Source organism: Triticum aestivum, chromosome 5A (genome assembly GCF_018294505.1).
Source record: "Triticum aestivum cultivar Chinese Spring chromosome 5A, IWGSC CS RefSeq v2.1, whole genome shotgun sequence".
NCBI classification, from domain to species: Eukaryota; Viridiplantae; Streptophyta; class Magnoliopsida; order Poales; family Poaceae; genus Triticum; species Triticum aestivum.
The window spans coordinates 335,195,306-335,219,163 of record NC_057806.1 but is presented as its reverse complement, the minus strand read 5'-3'; the positions used below and the strand labels follow the sequence as shown (position 1 = coordinate 335,219,163).

Sequence of the window (23,858 nt, the reverse complement as noted above, 5' to 3'; positions counted from 1 at the left end):
CACACCATCTATTACCTTTTGGAGAGTGGTGTCTCCTAGATTGGTTAGGTGTCACTTGGGAGTCTCCGTCAAGACTGTGGAGTTGAACCAAGGGGTTTGTACGGGCAAGGAGATCGCCTACTTCGTGAAGATCTACCCTAGTGAGGTAAGTCCTTCGTGGGCGATGGCCATGGTGGGATAGACAAGGTTGCTTCTTCGGGGACCCTTCGTGGGTGGAGCCCTCCGTGGACTCGCGCAACCATTACCCTTCGTGGGTTGAAGTCTCCATCAACGTGGATGTACGATAGCACCACCTATCGGAACCATGCCAAAAATCTCCGTGTCTATATTGCATTTGCTCCCTCCAAACTCCTCCCTTTACCTTCATATGCAATTGTTTTATATTCCGCTGCTATACTCTTAGAATTGCATGTGTAGGTTGATTACTTGACTTGTGCTAAGTTGTTAAAATCTGTCAAGACTGAAAATTGGGAAAATGCTAGATTTTTTTGGTCAAGTAGTCTAATCACCCCCCCCCTCTAGACATACTTTCGATCCTACAAAGGGAGTTGTAGATCGAAAATATCAAACATGTAATCACACTAACGAAGATGAACTGGATCCAAATAGTTCCACCGAAGACCAGCACCAACCGAATCCCGTGAGATCCGACGGAGACACACCTCCACAATCCTCCGACGACACTATTCGCACCATTGGGGCTTGGATAGGACGTGGGAGACATTATTTCTACTGAGGGACATCGCCGCCGCCACACAACCCCAGTCAAGACGCTTAACCTAACAAAAATGAGAACGGGTCCTCCCGTCGGCGGGGGGCTGAGATCCTCTGCAAGTCCATGGCCCAAAGGCCATCGGAGGTGGGGCGAATCGGCGCCAGCGCCGGCAGGAGGAGAAAGGAGACTTTTCTTGGGAGGAGGGAAGACACCAAATATCTGGTTTGTTGTTATGCCTAGGCCGTGCTTACACGCCGACAACGATCATTTGACTCAGTATGTAGTCCATATTAAAATATCCAAAATATCTTATATTCGTGAACGGAGGGAGTAGTGTGTCCGTTACAACTTACAACACATGGACAACTACCTAGTTCTATATAAAAAAAACTTTGTAAGATTTTTTTTGTGAGAAACAAAAAAACTTTGTAAAATGAAATATCACCAAAGTGTTTTTTTTAGAAAAATCACCAAAATGACTCCAATTGTTCTTTTAGAATCGACTCCAATTGGATTGGAGCAGCAACAACAACTCGTTCACTTGGGCTGGATGATCCCCTCCTGTACGAATCCTCTAGGCCCATGAAGATCGTAAACCAGAGGCCAACAGAAACCATCTGTACAATTTGGGGCAGCCCATCACCAACGCCGTCTGTGTCAATTTCCTCCGCTCAAAAAAAAAAACGAGCAATTTCCTCAGCAAAAGCCATGTCGCCGCCGGCCGTCCTGGTTTCCAACGGCGCCGTCTCCCCGCACTCTCCTCCTTCCGCGGCTGCTTTCCTCGAGTCCACTCCGGGAGCCTACACTACCGCGCGCGCATCCTCCACCGGCCTCATCCTCTGGTGGCCACGCCACCTCCTCCGCCTCGCCGACTCCGCGCGCCTCCTCGCCCAATCCCGCCCCCACCTCCTCGGCCTCCCTGCCCCGCCGCCGGGTACTCTCTCCACAGCGCCCATCGAGCCTCTCGTTAACCAATCCGTGCGGGTCGGCGTCCACGAGATGCGGAGCCGGATGCTGGCGCTTGGGGAGTGCTGCTCGGGGGAAGATATGGCGCTCACGGCGTTGGTTCGAGCTGGTGGGGCGGCGGATGGTTTGGAGGTTTGCGTCCACTTGGGTGCGTACGTGCCTCCGGTCTTCGGGGACGCCGGGGCGAGGCTTGCAGTGGCCGGGAGCGGAAGGGAGGCCGCCGCCGCCAAGTACGCTCCTTGGGCCAGGATGAGGAAGAGTATGGAGAAGATGAGGCCTCCTGGAGCCACGGAGCTCTTGCTGACCAACGATGGGGATCGTCTTCTTGAAGGCAGTGTTACAAACTTCTTCGTCGTCTGCCGGAAGGTTAGAGACATTTTCGCTTCAACGGCAACGGCAAGGATTCAGATTTCTCCCAGTGCAAACAAGTTAAAGTGGAACTAAACAACCCACCTAAAATTGGAACGCAATTTCATCTGTAGTTGCAATGCACAAGTGAAAGGCAATCTCTCAAATATCCTTAGGAGCGGTTCTAACTGGTACAAGGTTCACTCATATCTGTGTGACAGTCCACTAGTCTGTAGTGGTTTTCATGTCGCCATAATATAAATTGTGATGCTGGAGTCAGGCTAAAAGGATGAATCTTGGCATCTTCCTTTGCGTTAAATTTAAGATGGTAAAAATAAGGACCAAAGATCTTTATAGGTCTCTGTGTTATTACTAATTTTACTCTCATCTTTTTATTGGTAGTTTCCTTGCTTGTCTTCCTGCACTCTATGAACATAGCACTCGTATTCGCACTCCGAATTATTTACTCTACCTTTTCAGGATAATAGTTATGTTATTCCGATGATGTGTGTTTTTATTTTAAAATCTCAACATTTCTGTAGGAGGAACGTCAGTCAAATGAACCCTTGTCTGTTCAAACAATGGCAAATAAGTTTGAAGTACAAACAGCTCCACTAAGCGATGGAGTTCTCCCTGGAATTATGCGCCAGATAGTCATTGAGTAAATATTCTCTGTTTGCTCTAAATTCTATGCTCTTTGAATAAATGGCCAGATAGTGGAGGAAAATTCAGACTAACAAACATTAACTGGTGTCGACTTTGAGGTACCTGTCATGGGTTTTTCTCGGTATCATGATGCGTAATGGCCCCTTCTATATGGAAGACTCCTAAGAATAGAATCCCCAACTTCCTTAACAAACCATAACTTTATCTTCCTAACTAAACTGACCTGTTTGACAGTGCCCTTGCCTTGATCTCACAAGTTTACAGACTAGTTACCACACTTACCTTGGCGCGCTATGTAATTTTCCTTATTGTCAGGGTTGTTTCTGTAGGGCCAGTCTTACCCCTGAATTGTTATGTGAGCTATATTAATATACGGGGGAGCCCTCCTTTGTAGGGTTTAAGTTTGCCCAAAAATGTTTTTAAAAGGTTCATCATTAGGAACGGTTGATTCTTGAATTCTTTTTTAGATTTTTTGTGCTGCACATAATGTCAAATGCTGAATTCTTTTAACACAAGTTTATTTCTTTGGAATAGGGAATGCCATGATCTTGGGATCCCAGTACATGAGGTCTCACCATCATGGTCCAAGCGTGAACTTTGGGAAGAAGCCTTTGTTACAAGTAAGAAGTCTTCTTCAAATCAGGAGCGAGCCCCGGCTGAGACATTGTGATCCCCTTTTTAGCATAATCTGCAGTTCACTCACTCCAATTTATCATATGACAGGTAGCTTAAGGCTTATCCAGCATGTGGAGACAGTTCAGGCACCTTTACTATGGGAGGACATAGAAACAAAAACCTGGAGTGATGTATCTTGGGCAGTGAAGCAATTTCAGGTACACATTATTTCTTTCTCGGACTTCTGCAGTTATATTTTCTGCGATATTGTAGTTGTTTTATTAATAATGTCATGCAATTTAAATTAGGGCGCTGGACACATCACCACACAGATACAGGTTAGTTATCCTGTGCTCCCGTGACGTATTTAACCTCACATCCAAGTTATATCGAATATAACTTCTTAAGATATGAGAGCAGCGAGGCCTTGTATTGGACAGATTAATAGTAACTATCTATGTTTCATAGTGTTAGATCAATAATTCAGCAACCCTCCATTTCTGTCTAATAATGACATCTCAACTGCCCACCTTGCAGAGGAAAATATCAGGGAGAGCAATAACTGAGGAATATGACATAAACTATTTCTTGTGATTTATGAATTGTCATGATTTCTGGGTGATGGGTCTTGGCTTGACCTTCATTTGTTCTTCAGATAAGGTGAAGCCAACTTTGCTGTTATCTTATGTTTTGCTGAGACTCCTTTACAAAGTAATTCGTCCTTTTCTTTCTTTCTTTTTTTGAAACCTGCGGTCGGTCCATTATTGAGACCAGGTTGTTACCAAGTCAAAACTATTCATTTGCTCCTCTGTTTATGCAGGCTGCCTAATCAAAACGGAGCTTCTAGTGTTGCCTTCATGCAAGGACTGTTCAAGAATTTAGAGAAATGGTTCCATGTTGTCCGTGAGAGATGCGTACCGTGTCCGTGTGTGTTGTGTGTGTGTGTGTGGTGTTGCTGTGCCTGGGAGGAGAGAACGACCAGCTCCACCTCTTCTAGGTCAGCACATGGGTTGGGCCCTATGGGCCTAAGACAGATGGGCAGGGTCCATACCGGTTTAACACTTCCTCTCAAGATGACAAGATGGATGGTAGATATAGATCAATTCCATCTTGTCACATGCAAGTTACAGCCCTTTGTCAAGCAGTCTGCAACCTGCTGTCTAGAGCTGACATGAGTAAGCCTGATGATCACAATATTAAGTTTCTTATTACTAAAAAAGCGATCAATTTCTACATGTTTTGTCATGTCATGTTGAGCTGGGTTATTGACAATGCTTATAGCAGACTGATTGTCGCACCACACTCTCAAGGGTCTCTTCCTCAGAAGTTTCAACTCGCTCAGTCGATTCTTCACCCAAAGCATCTCACTCAACCCTTGAGATAATGCTCTAATCTTAGCTTCCTCTGTTGATCTAGACACAACGGTCTTTTTCTTGCTTCCCCATGACACCAAATTTCCTCCCACGATCACATAATAGCCTGAAGTTGATATTCTATCATCTTGACAACTGGCCAAATCAGAATCACTATTGTCATCCACCTTAAGATGTCCACTCTTCGCAAACCACAACCCTTTGCTTGGAATGCCCTTCAAGAATCTTGAAATTCTGTGTTGTATCAAGATGCCCCACTCCTTGGTTCATGCTTGTATCTACTCACCACACACACATGGTATATGTGATGTAAGGCCTGGTGTGACACAAGTATAATAACCTCCCAACCAGTTTATGATAACCTTCTTTATGCACTAGCTCACCTGATTGTGTTGTAACTTGATGATTTTGTTCAATTTGATTAGGGGTTGCATGACATCTCATCATGCTCATACCACTCAAGAGATTCAAGGTGTGTTTTCGTTGGCACATATATATTCCCTTCTCTCTCCGGGTCACTTCTATGATAAGTATTTTAGATAGCGCAAATCCTTTGCTGCAAACTCCTTGCTCATACACCCCTTCAATCTATTTATTTCCTCATTATCAACTTCAGTGATGATAATATCATCAACATACACCGCAAGAATGGTCATCTTATCAGTGTGTCTATAGAACACCATTTGATCACCATTATATTGACCATACCCCATATTTCAAACAACCCACCTGAACCTATCAAACCATGCCATCGGCAATTGTTTCAATAAACCTCGCCTCCTTGGCTTTCTTTGGTGTAGTGCTCCCAATTTTCATTGGGAACTTGTAAATGCTTAGAAAAATATTTTATGGTCTACAAAACAAAGTCAGAGTCCACATAAAAATATCCGCTCATATAATCTATTTCGCCAGATTCAAAGCAGGTTTTAACACAGCCATAATCAGACTCTACTCCTCCGTTACCCCCTTTACCTAAATCCCAAGATTCTTGATTAAATCGATTTTTTCTAGCAACACCGAGCTCGAGTAACACTGTAGTCCATAAATGCCCCTCCAGATGTTCAACCCTCCATAAAAGAAATGCAATATCATCCATGGTGGGTAATTGTGACGAGGGCATTGATGAAGAAGAGAGTGATACCTTAGATAGGTTTTAACTACGCTTTCACCTGGTTTTGGTAGAAAGTTTCCAATCATGCATCTTACTTTGTAAGTCTTCTTTTCTGGATAAAAGCGAGCGAAGATAATGGACGACGGTGAAGATGGAGGATAGGAAGAACCAAGAAAAGAGGACGAGATGGGAGATGGATGATGGTGAAGATGATGATGATGACAGAGAGGAAAGGAAAAAAGTTCATAGAAGTCCCACTCCGGCCTCTAGCATGGGTCAGCCTGATGGGAGGAAGAGAGGAAAGGTGAAGCTCAAGAGAGAAGAAGAGATGGAGGCGATAAAAAAAGATCAATGATTTGATGATGAAAAGAAACGAGTATGCCGAGAAGAGAAATCAAGAAAAGAGGACAAGATGGGATGCCATGAAAGAGAGCCGACGACGTCGGGAAGAGATGAAAGCACGTATGCTCCAAATATTTAAATGCCGTTGGTTAGATGCTTTTGTTCATGCAACTTCTTAAAAATTATGCATATGTTTGATTAGTGCGTTAAACATTTAAATTTGGAGAGAATCAAGTGTATGAGCAAGAAAACGGAATAAATAAATAACGGAGGTTGAGATATGGCGGCCATGAGTTAGCACAATGCCTGGCATCCTTCAAATGCATATGGAACGCGCTCCATATACATTATGGTGACTACCGACATTGCTCTCAGAGCATCTTCAACAACCACCCAAAAATAGCCATTGTGCCAAAAAAAATTGTGAATTTTTGGGGCAAATATACGCCTCCAACAACTGCCCTATAGGCATACGGTGGCATTCTTTTACATCATGCCCAAAATTTTACATCATGCCACTAGTGCAGGTTTATGGGAGGCTTCATGGCAGGGTTTGAGGCTTTGGATGATTCATGGGAAGAGGAAAGTGACATATGAGGATTGAGGGTGGCAATGGTGCCAGAATTCAAATAATGAAGATATGCAAGCACTAGTAATGGCAATTACGACCATGACATCTGATAGCTCTATGCATTAATGTTCTATGCGCTTTTGTTTGTGTTTCTGATGCACAATGCTTCCAATTTTATACTTAAATTCGAACTTGAACTTGAATTATGTGGACTTGAACTTTACTTTTTTTCCGGAGTATTTGAACTTGAATTTTGATATATTTTTTATGTGTGTTATGAATTTTACGAGAAAACTTCTGATCTATTCATCTTCAATTATGATAGTATAACGAGCGCTAGAAATAATAATAATAATACATCCAGATGCGTAGACCACCTAGCGATGACTATAAGCACCGAAGCAAGCTGAAGGCGCACCGTTGTCATCGCCCTCCCTCACCAGAGCCTGGCAAAACTTGTTGTAGACATGTAGTAGAGAGTCGAGAAGTTACCGTGCTAAAGCCACATAGGACCAACGCACCAGAACAGCAACCACGGCCGATGAAGAGTAGTGTAGATTAGAAGGATCCAACCTGAAGACACATGAACATGACGAACAACGACTAAATCCGAGCAAATCCACCAAAGGCAGATCTCCGGAGACACACCTTCACACGTCCACCGACGACGCCAAACGCACCACCGAAACGGGGGCTAGGATAAGAGAACCTTATTCCATTTTCAGGAAACTGCCGTCGTCTCGCCTTTGTGAGTAGGCCACAAACCCTAACAAAACTCAAAGAAAGATCTAAAAACGAAGCTCTCCCATCGGCAAAGGCCCGGATCCACTCCGTCCCCATGGCCCTAAGACCACCGGAGATGAGGCGGACCGCTGGCGGCATCGACGGGAGGCGGAGAAACCCTAGCTTTTTTGATAAGGCAATGGCTGCGTGCAACTACACTGTTCCTTACCTCACCGCTCAAACTACTACGATAAATGTGTGTTATGATATTGCAAAATTTTAATCATTTTGTCATAGATAACTTTTTATCATCATAACCCTTCTCTTCTGGTGTAAAAACAGTTTTAGGGCATCAAACTTTTGGGAGATACCTTTTTTGAGTCGTTGAGAGATACACTTGGTGTTGGTGTCAGAGCATCTACAATCTCACCCAACTAATCTAGTCCCTCAAACATTTGCGAATGCGTTTGTGGAGAAGGCCCACTCACCCTTTATTTTGTCCGATACAACCTCTACAACCACATACCTTCAATTTGACACCCAAAATCCATACAATATCACACAACACTAAAGTTGCATACTAGAAATTCGAAACTACTAGCCTACTCATCGTCGGAGATGTAGACTACTTCCATGCCGACACTGTCGGCCGGATAGGCCTCATGATCGTTGGCCGCCGCCCGCATCTTTGGCTCCTCATCGGACTCCATGTCCAAAAGAGTTGGTGACGCTTCGCCCGCGCCTTGCGGAGGAAGCAACGGTTGGCCTTCATCTTCGATTCCGGCTGGATGGAATTGAGGATGGCTTGCTGCTCCGCCGTCTCCTATCTGCTTGGGTGACCCCGTACTCCGCTTGTGTGTCACCAATGCCGAATCTGGTAGCCGGAGGTGCTGGATCCGCCTCAACTTCCTCCCTCCCCCCTCCACGTGCGCTTTCCGACGCTTGCTCCTCCTCCTCCTCTTCATGCTCCAGAGAGTTCGGAGGCAGGTCAGCTGCAATCCAAGCGGCATGTTGGCCCTGAATCTTCTCTAGGAGCTGCAACCGGCACTCCGGGGTGAGCATGACATAGATGATGCTATGTTGTTGGCCCATGGCTATGGACGGACAACGGGCTCCGAGCTATGAGCGGATGGGGGTGGCGGCGCAAAGGGGAGAAAAATGAAAGTGATTAGGATTGGAAGTCGCCAACCGGCTTATTAGCTGAATTTGCTTCTTTTGGGCAGCATGCTGGAGCGTCCTCCTCACTAGATCACTGGGCAACGATGAGTGTTCGGTGGGTCCTCACATTAGTCTGATGTGGTAGGCGTGTTTAGGTCTTCCTATATTCGCGTCGGACATGAGCTGAATATTTAGGGTGCCGGTCAACTCATACGTGTAGAGCCGATACGAGAGGTACGGCTGGGTCAAAAGTGTGTGACCGACCACTGATCTAAATTAATTTTTCTAGGGGTCGAATGTATAGTCAAACTTGGCATACTATTGTGTCCACGTCTGTTTCTCTATCGGGGTGGGAAAACGCGAAAATGATAGCAGTACCGCGATGTTTCCGTATCCGTTTTCGCGTCGAGAAGATATGAAAACGATATATGCGTCCTCACTTTTACTAGTAGAGCCAAAGCGGAGGAGGAAGAAACCTCTCATATCAAAACCCTAAGCAGGTCGGCGGCGGCGGCGCAAGCATCCCCTACTCACCCCAGGCCCAGCCTCTCCCCTCCCATCCTTCCCCAACATGCTCCCCCAGATGCGCCCCCTCCCTTCCCGCCCAGCCATCCACGCCGTCCACCGGCGCACCTCCCCCGCGCCGCCCTCTATCGGCGGACTTGGGCAGCATGGCCGAGTGGCCCTCGTGAGGACGACCAAGGCCGTGGTATGCCGCTCCGTCGCCAGCCCGGCAGCGAATCAGGGGGCGCCAGCGGTGGAGAGGCCTTGGAAGCTTAGCGACGCTCGCCTCGTTCTCGAGGACGGCTCCGTGTGGAATGCTAAATCCTTCGGTGCTTCCGGGACTCAAGTAGGCGAGGTGGTTTTCAATACCTCATTGACAGGGTAATAAAATCCATTCTTTTCTTACTTCTTCAGATACCGTGTTTAGCTGCCCCTTCAGTATGCTTATGAAATCAAACCACTATTTATTTACTTATTACTCCTCCGAGCATGACCACTGTATTGTGATGGTGCTACTTGTAGTGATACCAGCTTATGAACGTCCCAGTGATTTATCTTTCCTGTCTTGCTCTAATTTCTAAATTCCATTCCTAGCCAATCGCTTTAGGATTTGTCTCAGTATGCTCTCAAATTTTCTGCAACTTCTTTCGTGTCAGATATGTGACTCTTTCATGTGTGACAAATGAACACAGGTACCAGGAGATTTTGACTGATCCTAGCTACGCCGGTCAGTTTGTTTTGATGACCAACCCTCATATTGGGAACACCGGCGTTAACTCTGGTATATGCAGTTTCTTTACCCAAGAAACAGAATCTAATACTCTATAATAATTAACGATGAATATTATTTGGACTCTCTTGTAGGTGACGAAGAATCCATAAAATGCTTCCTTGGTGGCTTAATCATAAGGAACCTAAGTATATGGTAATACTTTTTTGTTTTGGATAGGATGAAAAGTTTAAGGGCACTATATTTTTCACTTACACAATCACATTACTGTTTCTTTCTTCTAGTACTTCCAACTGGAGGTGCACAGAAACACTTGATGAATATTTGAGAAAGAGGAACATTATGGGCATATGTAAGTATAACATCATTGAGTCTTGCTTCTAATTCAAATTACTCCATTCACGGAAGCTGACTTTTTTAACACTCCGCAGATGATGTGGACACACGTGCAATAACACGCAGGTTAAGAGAAGATGGCAGTCTCATTGGTGTTCTAAGTACCGACCAGTCTCTCAAAGACGAGGGATTGTTGGAAATGGCCAAAAATTGGAAAATTGTTGGTATGTTAAGCTTCCTATAAGCTATAACAATGTTATTAAAGTAATGTCTATCCATTAGTATTCTACATAAGAAATCCATTCTAGAAAAATATACAACTAGATTAGCTCTTCATAGATAAACTTTGTTTTTTATTGCTATGGACTTATGGTTATCTGAAAAATATTTTTAATTTCTACTATTTTCATCTTGGTCCTATTGAGTCTTAATTATTGGATCTTGCAATAAGTTCTTTAAACAGTTATGAAGCTGATAGTGTTTCATTGGTTGGATTTCATGCATTCTGTACTTGTTTGAGATGTGAAGAAATTAGCTTTGTGATACGAGGGATTTTCCTCTGCATTGTTATTATGTTAGAGTTTCTTCACACATTGTATGCATGCTGCTGTTTGATGTTTAAATACTACTATTGATGATTTTTGTTGCACATCATGAAACTTTGGTGCTGCTTTCCTGCAGGTGTTGATTTGATAAGTGATGTTACATGTGATGCTCCATATGAATGGGTAGACAAGACCGGTTCAGGATGGGAGTTCAACGACAATCAGTCAAGTGAAACTTTTCATGTCAGTATCACTCATGTTTTTAGTGGTATTCAAGAAAAAACTTGTATCTTTCCACTTACATTTTTTCCCAATTATATAGGTCGTTGTGTATGATTTTGGAGTGAAGCATAACATTTTGAGACGCCTGGCATCATATGGATGCAAAATAACTGTTGTTCCAGCAAGCTGGCCTGCTTCGGATGTACTTAATTTGAAGCCTGATGGTGTTCTTTTTAGTAATGGCCCTGGTGACCCAGCTGCAGTTCCATATGCCGTGAAAACAGTACAAGAAATAGTAGGGAAGGTTCCAGTATTTGGTATCTGCATGGGCCATCAATTGATCGGGCAGGCTCTTGGTGGAAAGACGTTTAAAATGAAATTTGGTCATCACGGAGGAAACCATCCAGTTCGTGACAACAGGACCGGACGTGTAGACATCAGTGCACAGGTTTGTCAGTTTTTTCTTGAGATGGTCAGAAAGTATATAACTTTGATAGTTCGTGTTTTCTGGTAGGTCATGTTACTTAGTGCTGAGTATGTGTCGTGGGTCTCCTAGTTAACTTAAACGTGTACTAAGTTAGCTTCATGTCATAGCCAAGCAACTCTGCTCTTTACCTCATCTTTGGGCTTAGATTTTTATCTTAGGCAGTAGGCACCTTACTACATTGACTGTAAGACATTAAAGCTAGTACATGGACTGTGAAGACCATAGTTTTGTGAATGCTGAAAGACTAAGTTTATATGGAAAAAAAGCCTTATAAGATTTCTGACAAGCAATCTTATTGGGCTTAGATTCGTGAAGTTAAAATCCAGTTGACTGGTTTCTGGATGTTTGTCATTTTTTTGACATAGTAATGATCTTCATTCTATGACTTGTGCCTTCTCTGTTTCACGAGGGTTTGCACAGTTAATTTTTGTTGTTATTTTTTACTCCCTCCGTCCCATAATATAAGAGCGTTTTTTACACTAACCATGATATTTTTTGAAGTTATCTATGGTCAAAGCTCAAAGGATTTGATTGTAGTGGGTATAATATATGGGTGTAATTGGCTTTAAGGCATTATTCTTGATCAAAACGTTGAAACTATCATTGTCAGTTTACAAGCATAGATTGTCAGTTTACCCCGCCCATTTTGCTTATCTTTTCAGTTAGTTTACTTGCCTTGTTTACTAGTATATTTTGCCAAATTGTAGTGATAGTCAGGTATGCGTAACTTTGGTAAGTCTAAGCCGCCTGCTTGAACCTATTTGCTTGGGTTTTGGTCTAGGGACTATGAAAGCCAGCATGAGGCCATCTGTGCAAGTTTTATACATTTTTTTGAACTTCAAGCTATATATTTCTGAAGATTCGTAGGTTAGTTTGGTTATTCATTACAAATTGTACTGGTGTTTAAGCAGCAGTGATAGTAAGTTATGATTATAAGCTGGTACCATTTTGTGTTGTTTCATTAGCTTATTGACAAGAATGACACTTTTTTTTGTCGTTTTTGAATAACTAGTGCATATGAATTGCTGTAACATTTGATTTGGTATGCAGAACCATAACTATGCTGTGGACCCTAAATCGCTCCCGGAAGGAGTACAAGTAACACACATCAACCTAAATGACCAGAGCTGTGCTGGTCTTGTGTTCCCCAAGATGAAGCTTATGTCTCTCCAGTACCATCCGGAGTCCTCCCCAGGGCCCCATGACTCAGACTTGGGTATGTATAACTTCTTGGCTACTGCATGCGCGCAAAACAGTTTTTCGGAAGACAAATTATTAGTTCCATTATTAATGCGGTTGTGGATATGACTCTACTGTTTTAACTCTTTTGGCGTTGCAGCGTTTGGTGAATTTGTGGAGCTGATGAAGAACAACAGATTGTGAGTGGAAGAAAGGTTGGGAAGCTTGGTGAGCATCATGAGTTGCGAAACTTGTACTCGGTTGGGTTTGTTGTTGGACCGACGCAGCGAGCTCCGAGGAGTTTGTATTTTTCTTGTTGATTTATCTTATCAGCTGACCAAACCTATAAAGTAACTAGTGTATTGTACTATTTTGTTGGAGTTTAAAGAATAAAATCCTTTGAGCTGTTGTATTGTACTGTGCTTATTCTATTTCTGTTTGTGACGTCGGTATGAAATCCGTCTCCTTTGCTTTGCAGTAGAAAAGAAGAAAACAGAATTCCCTAGGACTAGTTTCCAGTTGAGCTCCTGAGTTGACAATACATACATCTCTCTTACTGTTAAGCCCTTAAACCGATGAAATATGGAGTAGGAGGTAATGTGGCGTGAGTTCTCATTGATTTTACAGATTCAAGGAAAGAAGCTGATAAAAGTGGAAGGGCAGCAGGCGAAATGAGCTTATAGGTCTTGGAGGCAGCTGGTCGGAGGTGCACTATTGGATTTTTAGCACGACACGTGACTAAGGATTGGATTTTTAACTCAGAGCACTCTACTGACTTGCGGAACAAATCATCCAACTCGTTGATGAAAATTTTAACTTCGATGTCCGATGACATTGAGGCTAATTAATTCGCCTGGAATGAGATTTCTGTATTCTTCACTCGCAAAAGAAATAGGTTCGATTGAGTATAGACACGAAGACTTCAATCTTAGCTCTTAATAGTACGGTCTGATGTGACTACAATAAAAAAAATGAAACTAATAAACAAAATTCTACACCGCGTCTTCATATTCCTCGACGGGCATTCTGAATTCTTCAATTGTTTCACATAATTTTTAGGGGCCATGACTCTTCGGTTAAACCAAATCCTCAGGGATTTTCATTCGTGTATACTCACAAACACATGGATTCCTTAATTGCTTTATCATTAATCATCCAAATTCCAGAACATCAAAACATTTACAAAACCCACAAAATGAACAATAGCATATTCCATTCGATTCAAAACATTTGAAGCTCTAGGATTGTCCTAAGTCAAACATCTATAGGTTCAATCAAGTTAATAGAAAAATATATTAACATCTACTGCACCAAATTAGTCTCATTAGATTCATCACAGTGATATTTCTTAGTATATATATATTTGATGTTGCGGATATTAGTAAAACTTTCTATGAACTTGTCAAACCTGAGGAAGTTTGATTTTGGACAAAACTAAAACTTCAAATATTTTGAAATGAAAGAAGTACCCAACAAAATAAGTAAATATCAATTGTTTCTTCATAAATTAGAATAACCCCCGGCCTCTGCTGCACAACCAATTGCGGTACTCTAGGTAATCCACTCGAAGAATTCTTTCGTTGGAGAAACAACGATGGCAGTCTCTTTGTCGGAAGGCAACAGTTGCACTCTAGGTCATGACTTTTTATGAGATTTTGATTAATAAGAACAATAGAATACTGAATATTTTGGGATCTACAATATGTGCACATTAGGTGGTGCCACAATATGCTAGTTCATTTGATATGAAACCAGGTATAACTGGTAGTACATCACATTTGCATGGTCTATTAGCTGACAACATACTTCATTTGAACAACCAAATGTTGATGGCAGAGTGAAGCTTGAATCAGATATTTCACTTTTCCCAAGGAAACGTGTTTAATAGGGTGTGAGTGGGACAATGATTATATGATCACAAACTGTTCCCCAATGGACCCTGTTACCGGTGGCATCTATCCCTTGTTGATCAGCAGAAATGAGGCGCCGATTCAAGTGGTTTATTAGAAGGAACAAATGACAGCAAGACCAGAGCTAGATAGTGCAATCGATACTTGTTTTTTGGTGTTCGCTATATAATGGTTAAATTCTCTTTAAGAAAAAAAATTGATACTATACATTAAAGAAATATATATTTCATTCCTTGACCTTTTCCAAAATATAAAAATGGTCCCTCAACTTGAAAACCGGCAAATCTTACTCCCTAATTGAAACCAGATAAGTTTAGTCCCTCCTGCTTCTTCGGGTGGTTTCCTGCCAACATGGAGTCGTATGCTCAAATGTCTTAGGTGCTTTCAAATTTTCGTCAAAAAATATTATCCGATGAGCTCTACACGTGAGAAAAAAAAATTAGCGTTCAATACTTTGAGAAGTGAAATCGTTTTGTTGTGCAGAGCTCCTCGAATGTTTTTTCTGCATGAAATCTTGCAAGCACCTACAAAGTTTGAGCATATTAGATGTCTCAAAATTTCAGATTTAGTGTTCTATTTTTTTAAATTACTGTTCATGAGGGTGTAGGGACACCCGGAAGCAGCTTTGGCCACCTTGATCGTGCCTAGGGTGCCGGCCCATTAGCTCGCGTGCCCAACACGTCTTAGGCCCCGCCCGACACATGTTTTAACGAGTCATACCTCGCACGCGACATGCCTGGGCCATGCCAGGGCTGCGAGGCTAGGCCCGCATACTGGCACGACCCGACATTTTTTTCCAAAATTAATTTTATATATAGGCCCAAAAACATGTGGCTTTTTTTTTGACATGCCAAAAACATGTGGCTAATAAGGGATAAACGGGCCATAGGCCCGACACCTTTAACTAATGTGCTGGGCCTGGACCTGGAACCGCTGCACGCGTGTTGTCACGGCACGGCCCGTTTATCAACGGGCTGCCGTGGGCCATGCCAGGCACGCTTAATAGGAGCCAGGCTGTGCCGGCCCACTTGGCCAGGTCTGCTCGGGAGTTAAAAACCCACTCTCTCCCCAAGCCCTAAGGCTCCACGCTCCCCCTCCCCGCCGCCTCCGCACTCTGCCGCCGCAGCCGCAGCCGCAGCCGCAGCCATGGGTGAGCCCCGCCGTCTCCCAGCTCCTCTTCCTCCCGCAACCTCGCCCGTTTGCCTTCTCGCACGTGTTATTGCGCGCTCGTTTTGATGGATTCGTGGTGGCAGGCGCGTACAAGTTCGTGTCGGAGCTATGGAGGAGGAAGCAGTCGGACGTGATGAGGTTCGTGCAGCGCGTGCGTTGCTGGGAGTACAGGCAGCAGCCGGCCATCGTGCGCATCACCAGGCCCACCCGCCCCGACAGGGCTCGCCGTCTCGGCTTCAAGGCCAAGCAGGTTCGCTTCCCCTCCTAGATCCGATCCTCCCTTGTGTTCCTTGGGCGATGCCATGGCTGGGTACATGTATCTCTGTGATTGCTGGCCTAGGTCGAGTAGTTTTCTTCGTCTGGTGGTTCGTTGTGCGGGGAAAATGCGCCTTTTCTGTCTTGTCAATGCTAGGTTTAGTTTTAGTTGATGGAAGTTCTTTTCCATTTTTCTGCAATAAACTGCAGTTAGGTTTTTGGAACAGATCTGAACTTAGTCCAGTCATGATGCCACCAACACATGTTTGTAAAATACACGACGAGGCATTATCTGGTTGTCTCTTGTGTTATCTAACGATTTTACAAGTTCTAACCGCTTGTGTTCATTGCCCGGTTGTTTCTGAGTAGTAATTTGGACCATGCTATCCAGTTTGTAATCTGAAACTTATGTACTGCGGACATAGTTAAGTGCATCATTTATGTCTAAATTCTTGCCTTCTTTCATTGTTGGATGCCTGTTTCTATGCGAGCCTTGCATGCTGAAGCATGTTCATTGGACATGTACACAGTTAGTTCCTTATGTTTATAGATTGGATTGAGGGTTTAATTGGTAGTATTGGATGCTTTAGTAAAATGTTAATTGCCCATTAAGCATTGCTGCATAGCTTATGGCTTTAGGTCCACTAATTGCTGCATGTCTTTGTTTGTAATTTTTGTTGCTTCAGTTTGTGCAGCTATCTTATTCTGCACTCCTTTCTCCACAATATAATTGTTTCCCTTTGCTTACCATATGTTCCTTGTGTCCAGGGGTATGTGGTCTACCGTATCCGTGTCAGGCGTGGTGGCAGGAAGAGGCCAGTGCCCAAGGGTATTGTCTATGGTAAGCCCAAGCACCAGGGTATTACCCAGCTCAAGTTCCAGAGGAACAAGAGGTCTGTTGCTGAAGAAAGAGCTGGGCGCAGGCTGGGTGGTCTTCGTGTGCTCAACTCCTACTGGGTGAATGAGGTATATACTTGTTAGTTGCTATGATGTGTGGAAATAAATGGCTGGGAATCCTCAAGTCTGATATTCACTAACTTTCTGCTTGTGCGTTTCTTGTTCTGTAGGACTCTACCTACAAGTACTTTGAGGTCATCCTTGTTGATGTTGCTCACAGTGCTGTCCGCAATGACCCAAGGATCAACTGGCTCTGCAAGCCCGTGCACAAGCACCGTGAGCTTCGTGGCCTAACGTCGGCCGGAAAGAAGTTCCGTGGTCTGCGTGGCAAGGGCCACCGCCACCACAAGAACAGGCCCTCAAGGAGAGCCACCTGGAAGCGCAACCAGACCGTCTCCCTCCGCCGCTACCGTTAAACTGCCCTATGCACACCTTGATAGTATTTGTCTGAGCCATCAGATTTTGCTACCTTTGTATGGAGACTCCTTGAAGCTCGTGCTTAGAACCTTTATGTCGACGCATATCTGTTGAACTATTTGCTATTTGCCTGTGTTACCAGAACAACGAATGGGTTAGTAATCGTATGCTCTGTGCTATGCTGTCATATGTTTGGTCGTTCACCTTATAATGTTATGGTGTTTTTCATCTCTTTACATATTGGAGATTCTTCCATTGCTTGTTGTTATCTGGGTGATATTGCTTGCTACTGGTTTTATCTTAAATGTTGGTTTGCAAATTTTTAGAGTTTGCTGTTATGCAATTCATTGTGGCTCAAGTATGACAGTTATTTTTTTGAAATTCTGCTAATTCTTTCGGGTTTCTTTGAGCCACTTGACAGCGGATGTGCTCGTGTCCACCCAAATCTTAGTGAGATGACTTCGGGGCTAGCCAACGTAAAGATAGTTTTTCATTTAATACAACCTGTCATCTTCACTTAGATAAGTACTCAACTCAAATGCGAATATCCAATTATCCATTTCTGAGCCGCGCTCATTTGCACCCGGTGTACAGAGGTAATCCCGTTTTCTAGTTGTACATTAGAGGGAAAATCTGTCCAGCCTATTCGGATTCGTAAGCTTTGCCTAAACACAAGTCACGCTCAGTTTTGCTTAGTCGAGTGATCATGAAAGATTTTAATCATAAATTTGCACCTTACTCATGTGTGGGGAACTTTTTGTGATGACATTTCAATATGGTTTCTTTGGCAGAAAGAGCATAACTCCCCATTTCATCAAAGAAACCAAAAACTACAAGGGTCGTTCAGATCCAAGGTGTAAGGGCATCTCCAACATCGAACCTCAAACCGCGTGATCCAAACGTATTTTGCCATCCAACGTGGGTCTAGATTGATCTGATGACCGGTCTTTTCCTCGTAAATCGGAAACATACTGACAGGGGGGGATGGGGGGGGGGGGCTTTTGCGCGTGTCCATATCGCTGACCGGTCTTTTCCTCGTAAATCGGAAACATACTGACAGGGGGGGATGGGGGGGGGGGGCTTTTGCGCGTGTCCATATCGCTGCAATGCCCGCTTCTGACTGGCCCACCCAAAAACCCCTCCCTCATCGGCGCACATTCTCGGGTCTTTTCCTCGTAAATCGGAAACATACTAGGGGGGGGGGGGGTCGGGGGGTTGCGCGTGTCCATATTGCTGCAACGCCCGCTTCTGACCGCCTGTCCCACCCAAAACCCCTCCCTCATCGGCGCACATTCCCGACTAAAACAGTCAACGCCGCTTCAGAACACCAGTGCCGTATTCATGTTGGCTCAGAGCAACACGACCTCATACTAGCGCTCCGGCATTAAAGCAGCGCACTCACCTAGAACGCCGCCCGTGCCGCTTCTCGATGCACGTGAACGACAACTCATTGTTTGGCCTCCCTACACTAAACATGTGCGGTTGCCGAGGAACCTACTCCGGCGCCATCCGTCCGTCTGCCACCACCCTTAACCACCCTCGCTTGCTCTGCCATTCGTCGGTTATTTAAGCTCCAACTCCAGCCCCGGCTATAGCTGCATCCTCCTTAGCTTCCTTTCTCCTCTCCGCACCATGCCTGCCATGGCCTTCTTGAGCTCCAAAGCCATTTGGGACAGCCTCTCATCCGAGCAGAAGACGGAGATCGCCGCAATTGCGGTGGACAGGCGGACGGAGGTCGACATTGCGGATGTCCCAATGAAGGGCGCGACCAACAAGGAGTTGGTGGCACCCTCCTCGCCAGTCCATGCCGGCATCACCATGGGTGAGGCCCGTGCTCACTACACCGAAATGATGTTGGCTGAGCGGGAACCGCGTCCGGACAGGCGCAGGCCGACCAATAGTACAACCTCTGCCTCCTCGACGAGCACCGGCGTGCGGAGGAGCAACTTGCCAACAGCATGATGATCGCGCAGGACATGGATGTGGTCGAGTAGGAGGCGCTGGTCGACTCCTATCGCCCAACTCCGTCATGCCGCGCCCGGCCGCCACGACCATGAAGCCGACACGTGCCGCCGGCAGCAAGAAAGAATAGAGCATGGGAGGTCTCCAGTGCTGAGATCCCAGAAAGGCCACTGCTCTTCTGCTCCCGCTGAAGCCAAGCTTGGCGGGCTCATCATCATCGACCGATTAGCCGTTGCAGGCTGCAGAAACGGAGCTTCAGTTCCCAGTGTCTTGGCCTGCCGGACATGAGGAACGGGCGCCGTTAGTCAATTAGGCTAGGTTTAGAGTCTGATATAGTTTAAATATGTCAAAAACCATCCGGTTTTATGAAAAATTATCCAAGCACAAATGTATATCGTCTAAGTTGTTTAAATATGCATTAAATTTGTTTAATTTTATTAAATTTCGATCTAAAAGCAACTGGACATATGTGGCTTGCTTTGAATGGCCGACTACACGCAGACCGGTTCCCTCTGATCGGCGAGGAACGAATGGGGTGACCGATTTGCAGGTCGACGTGGGAGATGTCGTGATCTCATCAGCAAAAACACAAAGCATTGGGTTCGGGCGTCCGGCAATACATGCCATAGCAGAGCCTAAAGAAACTTTTCATCTACACGAGGCTCGTAAGAAACAAGGAACAGACCAAGAGACAAAAACAAAAACAAGGATTCCATAGAAATCGATGCACGCATAATGATCCCTTCTTTAAGTGACCGTTTAAAATCTAAGCACAAGGAGGGGAATCATTCGGTTCTTTCATAAAATATTGCGCGAAGAAATCCCATGTAAATAATAATTGAACGTGGTTTATACTCCTTGTCCTAGGAATTAATAAACGGAGTAAAACTTGCCAGTGTCCAACAGCTGGCTAGTCTCCCGAGCAGCCCCCTCCTCCGAAGCCTGAGTCCCCTCCTCCCGAGCCCCACGACGAGGAGCTTTCCCCGCCCCAGAAGCCCCCCGACGACGGCGAGGACACGTCCAACTCTGCCGCCGCAGACGCACGGGAGGTGGAGGAGGAGCCCGCAGTAGAGTCTGGTCCGGTGGAAGGAGGCCTGTCGTCGTCCAACATCATCATCATCCAAGCAGAATCACCAGAATCACCGGCGTGGCCTCGAGAGATGCCATGTCTGAGAGAGAGGAGCGCGCGAGCAAGTGAAACAATCAATCAAGATGCCGGCAAGTTTTTTTTAGTATACTTGATTAATGAGATTAGCCATAGGAGGTTAATCGATGAGTTTTGCTAACCTTTCTTGGTTGCGTCGTCGCCGTGCTGCATCTGACTCGTCGTTCTTCTCGTCGACATGACGCTTCTCGAACTGCATGTACAAGCAGGCACCGACAAATTAAATTCGATGCCGCCATTATGTAGTCAATGAAGGTGCAGAAGATTTATTGTCCCCGCAAAGTAGAAACGCGCATAAGATTACGTAAACTTGTGAGATCTGCGAAGTCGCGAGCGTGTCTTTTGCGTAATTGTTCGCCTACATCTTAATCTCACCACCTGCTTCTCCTTGATAAGCCAATGCGAATTCGAGGTGATGCATGCGCGCAGCTAATATTTTGGGACGTACGTACCCGGCCGGCGGCGGTGTTGCTGCCGAAGGAAACGGCCGACGCGGGGCGAGCAGGAAGCCTCAGGCTTGCCGATCGCCGGAGCGCGAGGCCAGCAACGGCAGATCGCAGCATCGGCGTCGCCATTGCCGATCGGATCTCCCCTCGGTCGGTTAGTGTTCTGCAGCAACCGGCAGATGGTAGACGCCTTCTATCTATTTACTTGGAGCAGGGAGGAAGGCGGCACGCACGAATGCCTGTTGATCAAGAAAGAAAAGCGAGCCCCACTGCCCTTGTTCTGCCGGGACACTGCCCAGGAGTTTTTTTTTTTGGTTACCAAAAAAGCAACATCCTCAGATACGTCACATGCATCCTTAGTTCCATATGACATTACATAGAATAAACAGTACTACTTATATGCTAGATCAAACCAAGGCCAGAAATTAAGATCCACACAAGTTGGATGGGTAGCTTCTATGTGGCCTGAAGCAGCTCTAGTACCTACAAGACAAGAAAGCAGCCAGGAAGCGAACACCAATTAATCCCTCAGCGACCATCCTAGTATGGTTTATTTTGAATAAGGGGAATTCAGTTGCCCACAAGAAACATTTTGTTATATTGTTATTACCTCCTTTTTATTCTATGCCTGAACCCTGTTTTGGATGTCGAAGCAGGCCACCACCTTTGCTGCAGCCAATCTTTTTACCCAAGCGTGTCTTGAAATTAATAACGACTCCGTACTGAGCCCCCAATATACGAAGCCGTTTCAACCAGAAGAACTTCTTGGCCAGTTCATGCGTCTCCACTGTTTTCTCCACAAACACTTTCTTCACATGCGTTGAGAATTGCTCCCTGGATTTCTTATCAATATGAGGTGATCGCAGCACGGTGTATAAGGACCGCGATTCAGGCAACCCGACCTTATGCATGTACGGCGCAAGATCCTTCAGATTGTTCTTCTGGTTATTGAAAGATTTCAGAATTATGCGTATCTTGGCAGGTGACTTGTGGGTCCTCGGGGACACATCTTCCTTGGTCTCCTCAACAGGCTTGCCAAGCTACAACAATTAACAAACTCGACATTATAAATTACAACAAAAGGAGTAGCAAACGTCTAGATCTGTAGCCTTCTTCCAATATCATCTCCTTCGACAAGATATATGAATGGACTTGCAGTGAAGTAACAAAAAAATCTGGGAAATGTTGTACACACACTTCTAGTATTGCTCTACCTATCTTTCAGAACTCGTTTTAACATACAACATTTTGTTGCGGAGAAAGTTTAAATACAATCAATGTAGGTGTAACAGAAACGAGAAATTCCAGACAGAGGTAATTAGTGGATTGCATGAAGATTGCACTATAGGCCTACAAAACATCTCCATCATATTACCCTAATTGATCGTATTAATTTCAGTTCGCAAATGCCTACTGTTTTAGTTTGGGCGGCCTTGTTCTGTCATTGCTCTAAATGTCTACAAACATGCAGGAGCTGTGTTGTTTCAATTCTTTGCACAAATAAAGTAGTTGTCATGTGCTAATGGGCCATATGCTATAGGTCACTGCTAATCTTAACCAAACAAAAGACCGTTCAAGGAGGCTGAAAATGATTAATGAATTAAACAGAGAGACCCAAAAAGATACAGTACAATAGAAATCAATAGGGTATTAATTCCATAGGTGAGGAAATATTGAAAGAGGCTAAATCAAGCAGAGTAGGGCCGTTTCTTCTAGATCAAAATTGACATTAGCAGAAGAAGGAATAAATTCCTTCAGATCGACTGCCATTGCTCTGCCCCCCCCCCCCCCCCAATGTAGGTCGCGACCAGATCTCTAGCAAAGTAAAGCTCCCTAAGAATTAGGGCAATTATAATGAGGAGAGAGCCTAGCTTAGGTTCTGAACTGGTTTCCCTTGTAAGCTAGCCCGACTCATATGGAAATCCGAATGGCGATGAATCCAGTCTAATACGTACGTATTGCAGTTCAGTTCTTCAGTCAAGCATCTGATTCGAGCTGGCTAATAGCTGAGTATGATCTTGATGCGGAATGAAAGAGTCAATTCGAGGTAAAAGCACGTACCATAGAGTTGGTGTCGCTGGATCCAGGCTGGCTGCCGTAGCTGAATAAGCGAGAGGCCGCCGCCGTCGCAGCAGCAGGCGGAGTTGCCGGCCGTCGGAGGAGCGGGAGGCAAGCGGCGGGGTTGCCGTATCCAGCGCTGCCCAAGAAGCGCGAGACCGCGGCCTCTGGTGAAGATGCCGACCAGCGGAGCGCGAGGCTGGCGGCGTACCGGAGCATCGCCATCGTCAGGGAGCGTCTCTCTCGAACCCTACTGCCATTTCTTTGGATGGAGAGAGATTGGGCTTGGATTCGGGGTTGGGTGTGCTGCATGTATTGGGCTTCTTAGTGGTGGGCTTATTGGGTTGCTCGTGCTAGGCCTTTGTCACAAGAGCAGAGAAGGCCTAATGCTCAAAGAAAAGGAGAGCAGAAAAGGCCTAACACGAGAGGGCTTATTGATATTTCAGATGGAGAGGGCTTTGTCACAGAGAAGGAGATGTGCAGCGCCGGTCGCCGGATCTGTTCAACGAAAGGGAGAAGGGAGGTGCGGCGCCGGGCATGGTGGCAGAGGACACAGGGGAATATATCAGGTGATACCATGTGTTAGGTGATACCATGATACGGGCTTCTGGAAACCGTTGGATCTCAGATCCGACGGCTCCCCGAAGTTCTTGAGCATTTTGCAAAAAAGTCATCCGGGAGTCTCAAAATTTCGCCTAGGTACAATAGACTTCCGGGAGCCGTCGAATCTGAGATCCAACGGCCCAGAAGCCCATATCATGGTATCACCTAAGTGTGGGTAGCACCTGATATTTTCCCGAGGACACAGAGCTCCTGGAAGAGGGAGCACAGGTGAGGAATAGATTTTCTTTTGAGAGGTGGGTGAGGAATAGATGGGGAGAGAACACGGGAGCGGAGAGCTGGGGGAGAGATAGGTTGCACTAGGCGGTGCTAGCAGCAAGGTCCAAGGTGCACCAGGGGTGGAGCCAGAGGTGGGCTTGTTTCCAT

At 45.2% G+C, this 23,858-nt stretch overlaps 4 protein-coding genes across 6 annotated transcripts; 3 read left to right on the top strand and 1 right to left on the bottom strand.

Annotated features, from left to right (window-relative positions):
* The first annotated feature begins 1,360 nt into the window (after positions 1 to 1,360).
* Positions 1,361 to 6,394, top strand: LOC123103247 (uncharacterized). 3 transcript variants are annotated; one of them, XM_044524774.1, is made up of 8 exons: positions 1,366 to 2,047; positions 2,572 to 2,690; positions 3,230 to 3,315; positions 3,419 to 3,528; positions 3,619 to 3,648; positions 3,848 to 3,970; positions 4,131 to 4,485; positions 5,918 to 6,394. In XM_044524774.1, the coding sequence occupies exons 1-6, from the start codon at positions 1,424 to 1,426 to the stop codon at positions 3,902 to 3,904; spliced, it is 1,026 nt and encodes a 341-aa protein (XP_044380709.1). In that variant the 5' UTR covers positions 1,366 to 1,423; the 3' UTR covers positions 3,905 to 3,970; positions 4,131 to 4,485; positions 5,918 to 6,394. The 3 variants fall into 3 exon arrangements, with proteins under 3 accessions (XP_044380707.1, XP_044380709.1, XP_044380708.1); XM_044524773.1 differs by lacking the exon at positions 5,918 to 6,394 and having other exon boundaries at positions 4,131 to 4,543; XM_044524772.1 differs by lacking the exons at positions 4,131 to 4,485; positions 5,918 to 6,394 and having other exon boundaries at positions 1,361 to 2,047; positions 3,419 to 3,648; positions 3,848 to 3,857.
* A 2,646-nt stretch (positions 6,395 to 9,040) lies between these two features.
* On the top strand, positions 9,041 to 13,003 carry LOC123103246 (carbamoyl-phosphate synthase small chain, chloroplastic). Its single transcript, XM_044524771.1, has 9 exons — positions 9,041 to 9,473; positions 9,785 to 9,873; positions 9,957 to 10,017; positions 10,107 to 10,174; positions 10,254 to 10,382; positions 10,840 to 10,946; positions 11,026 to 11,373; positions 12,463 to 12,628; positions 12,752 to 13,003. The coding sequence occupies exons 1-9, from the start codon at positions 9,160 to 9,162 to the stop codon at positions 12,793 to 12,795; spliced, it is 1,326 nt and encodes a 441-aa protein (XP_044380706.1). The 5' UTR covers positions 9,041 to 9,159; the 3' UTR covers positions 12,796 to 13,003.
* Positions 13,004 to 15,509: 2,506 nt separating this feature from the next.
* Positions 15,510 to 17,476, top strand: LOC123103245 (60S ribosomal protein L15-2). The gene is made up of 4 exons (XM_044524770.1): positions 15,510 to 15,651; positions 15,755 to 15,921; positions 16,695 to 16,892; positions 16,994 to 17,476. The coding sequence occupies exons 1-4, from the start codon at positions 15,648 to 15,650 to the stop codon at positions 17,237 to 17,239; spliced, it is 615 nt and encodes a 204-aa protein (XP_044380705.1). The 5' UTR covers positions 15,510 to 15,647; the 3' UTR covers positions 17,240 to 17,476.
* A 2,428-nt stretch (positions 17,477 to 19,904) lies between these two features.
* On the bottom strand, positions 19,905 to 21,041 carry LOC123106889 (zinc finger protein AEBP2-like). The gene is made up of 3 exons (XM_044528925.1): positions 20,820 to 21,041; positions 20,490 to 20,560; positions 19,905 to 20,371 (listed from the first exon to the last, which is right to left on the bottom strand). The coding sequence occupies exons 1-3, from the start codon at positions 20,940 to 20,942 to the stop codon at positions 20,113 to 20,115; spliced, it is 453 nt and encodes a 150-aa protein (XP_044384860.1). The 5' UTR covers positions 20,943 to 21,041; the 3' UTR covers positions 19,905 to 20,112.
* Between the last annotated feature and the right edge of the window lie 2,817 nt (positions 21,042 to 23,858).

What these genes read in the sequence shown, in the direction of transcription:
- LOC123103247 (XM_044524772.1), top strand. Translation starts at nt 1,424, where the DNA reads ATGTCGCCGCCGGCCGTCCTGGTTTCCAACGGCGCCGTCTCCCCGCAC. An exon ending in ATGCGCCAGATAGTCATTGA is followed by an intron (nt 2,691 to 3,229) that starts GTAAATATTCTC and finishes TCTTTGGAATAG; the next exon opens with GGAATGCCATGATCTTGGGA. An exon ending in GGAAGAAGCCTTTGTTACAA is followed by an intron (nt 3,316 to 3,418) that starts GTAAGAAGTCTT and finishes ATCATATGACAG; the next exon opens with GTAGCTTAAGGCTTATCCAG.
- LOC123103246 (XM_044524771.1), top strand. Translation starts at nt 9,160, where the DNA reads ATGCTCCCCCAGATGCGCCCCCTCCCTTCCCGCCCAGCCATCCACGCC. An exon ending in TTCAATACCTCATTGACAGG is followed by an intron (nt 9,474 to 9,784) that starts GTAATAAAATCC and finishes AAATGAACACAG; the next exon opens with GTACCAGGAGATTTTGACTG. An exon ending in GCCCCATGACTCAGACTTGG is followed by an intron (nt 12,629 to 12,751) that starts GTATGTATAACT and finishes TTGGCGTTGCAG; the next exon opens with CGTTTGGTGAATTTGTGGAG.
- LOC123103245 (XM_044524770.1), top strand. An exon ending in TCGGCTTCAAGGCCAAGCAG is followed by an intron (nt 15,922 to 16,694) that starts GTTCGCTTCCCC and finishes CCTTGTGTCCAG; the next exon opens with GGGTATGTGGTCTACCGTAT. An exon ending in ACTCCTACTGGGTGAATGAG is followed by an intron (nt 16,893 to 16,993) that starts GTATATACTTGT and finishes CTTGTTCTGTAG; the next exon opens with GACTCTACCTACAAGTACTT.
- LOC123106889 (XM_044528925.1), bottom strand. Translation starts at nt 20,942, where the DNA reads ATGGCGACGCCGATGCTGCGATCTGCCGTTGCTGGCCTCGCGCTCCGG. An exon ending in GCAACACCGCCGCCGGCCGG is followed by an intron (nt 20,561 to 20,819) that starts GTACGTACGTCC and finishes TTGTACATGCAG; the next exon opens with TTCGAGAAGCGTCATGTCGA. An exon ending in CGACGACGCAACCAAGAAAG is followed by an intron (nt 20,372 to 20,489) that starts GTTAGCAAAACT and finishes CCTCTCTCTCAG; the next exon opens with ACATGGCATCTCTCGAGGCC.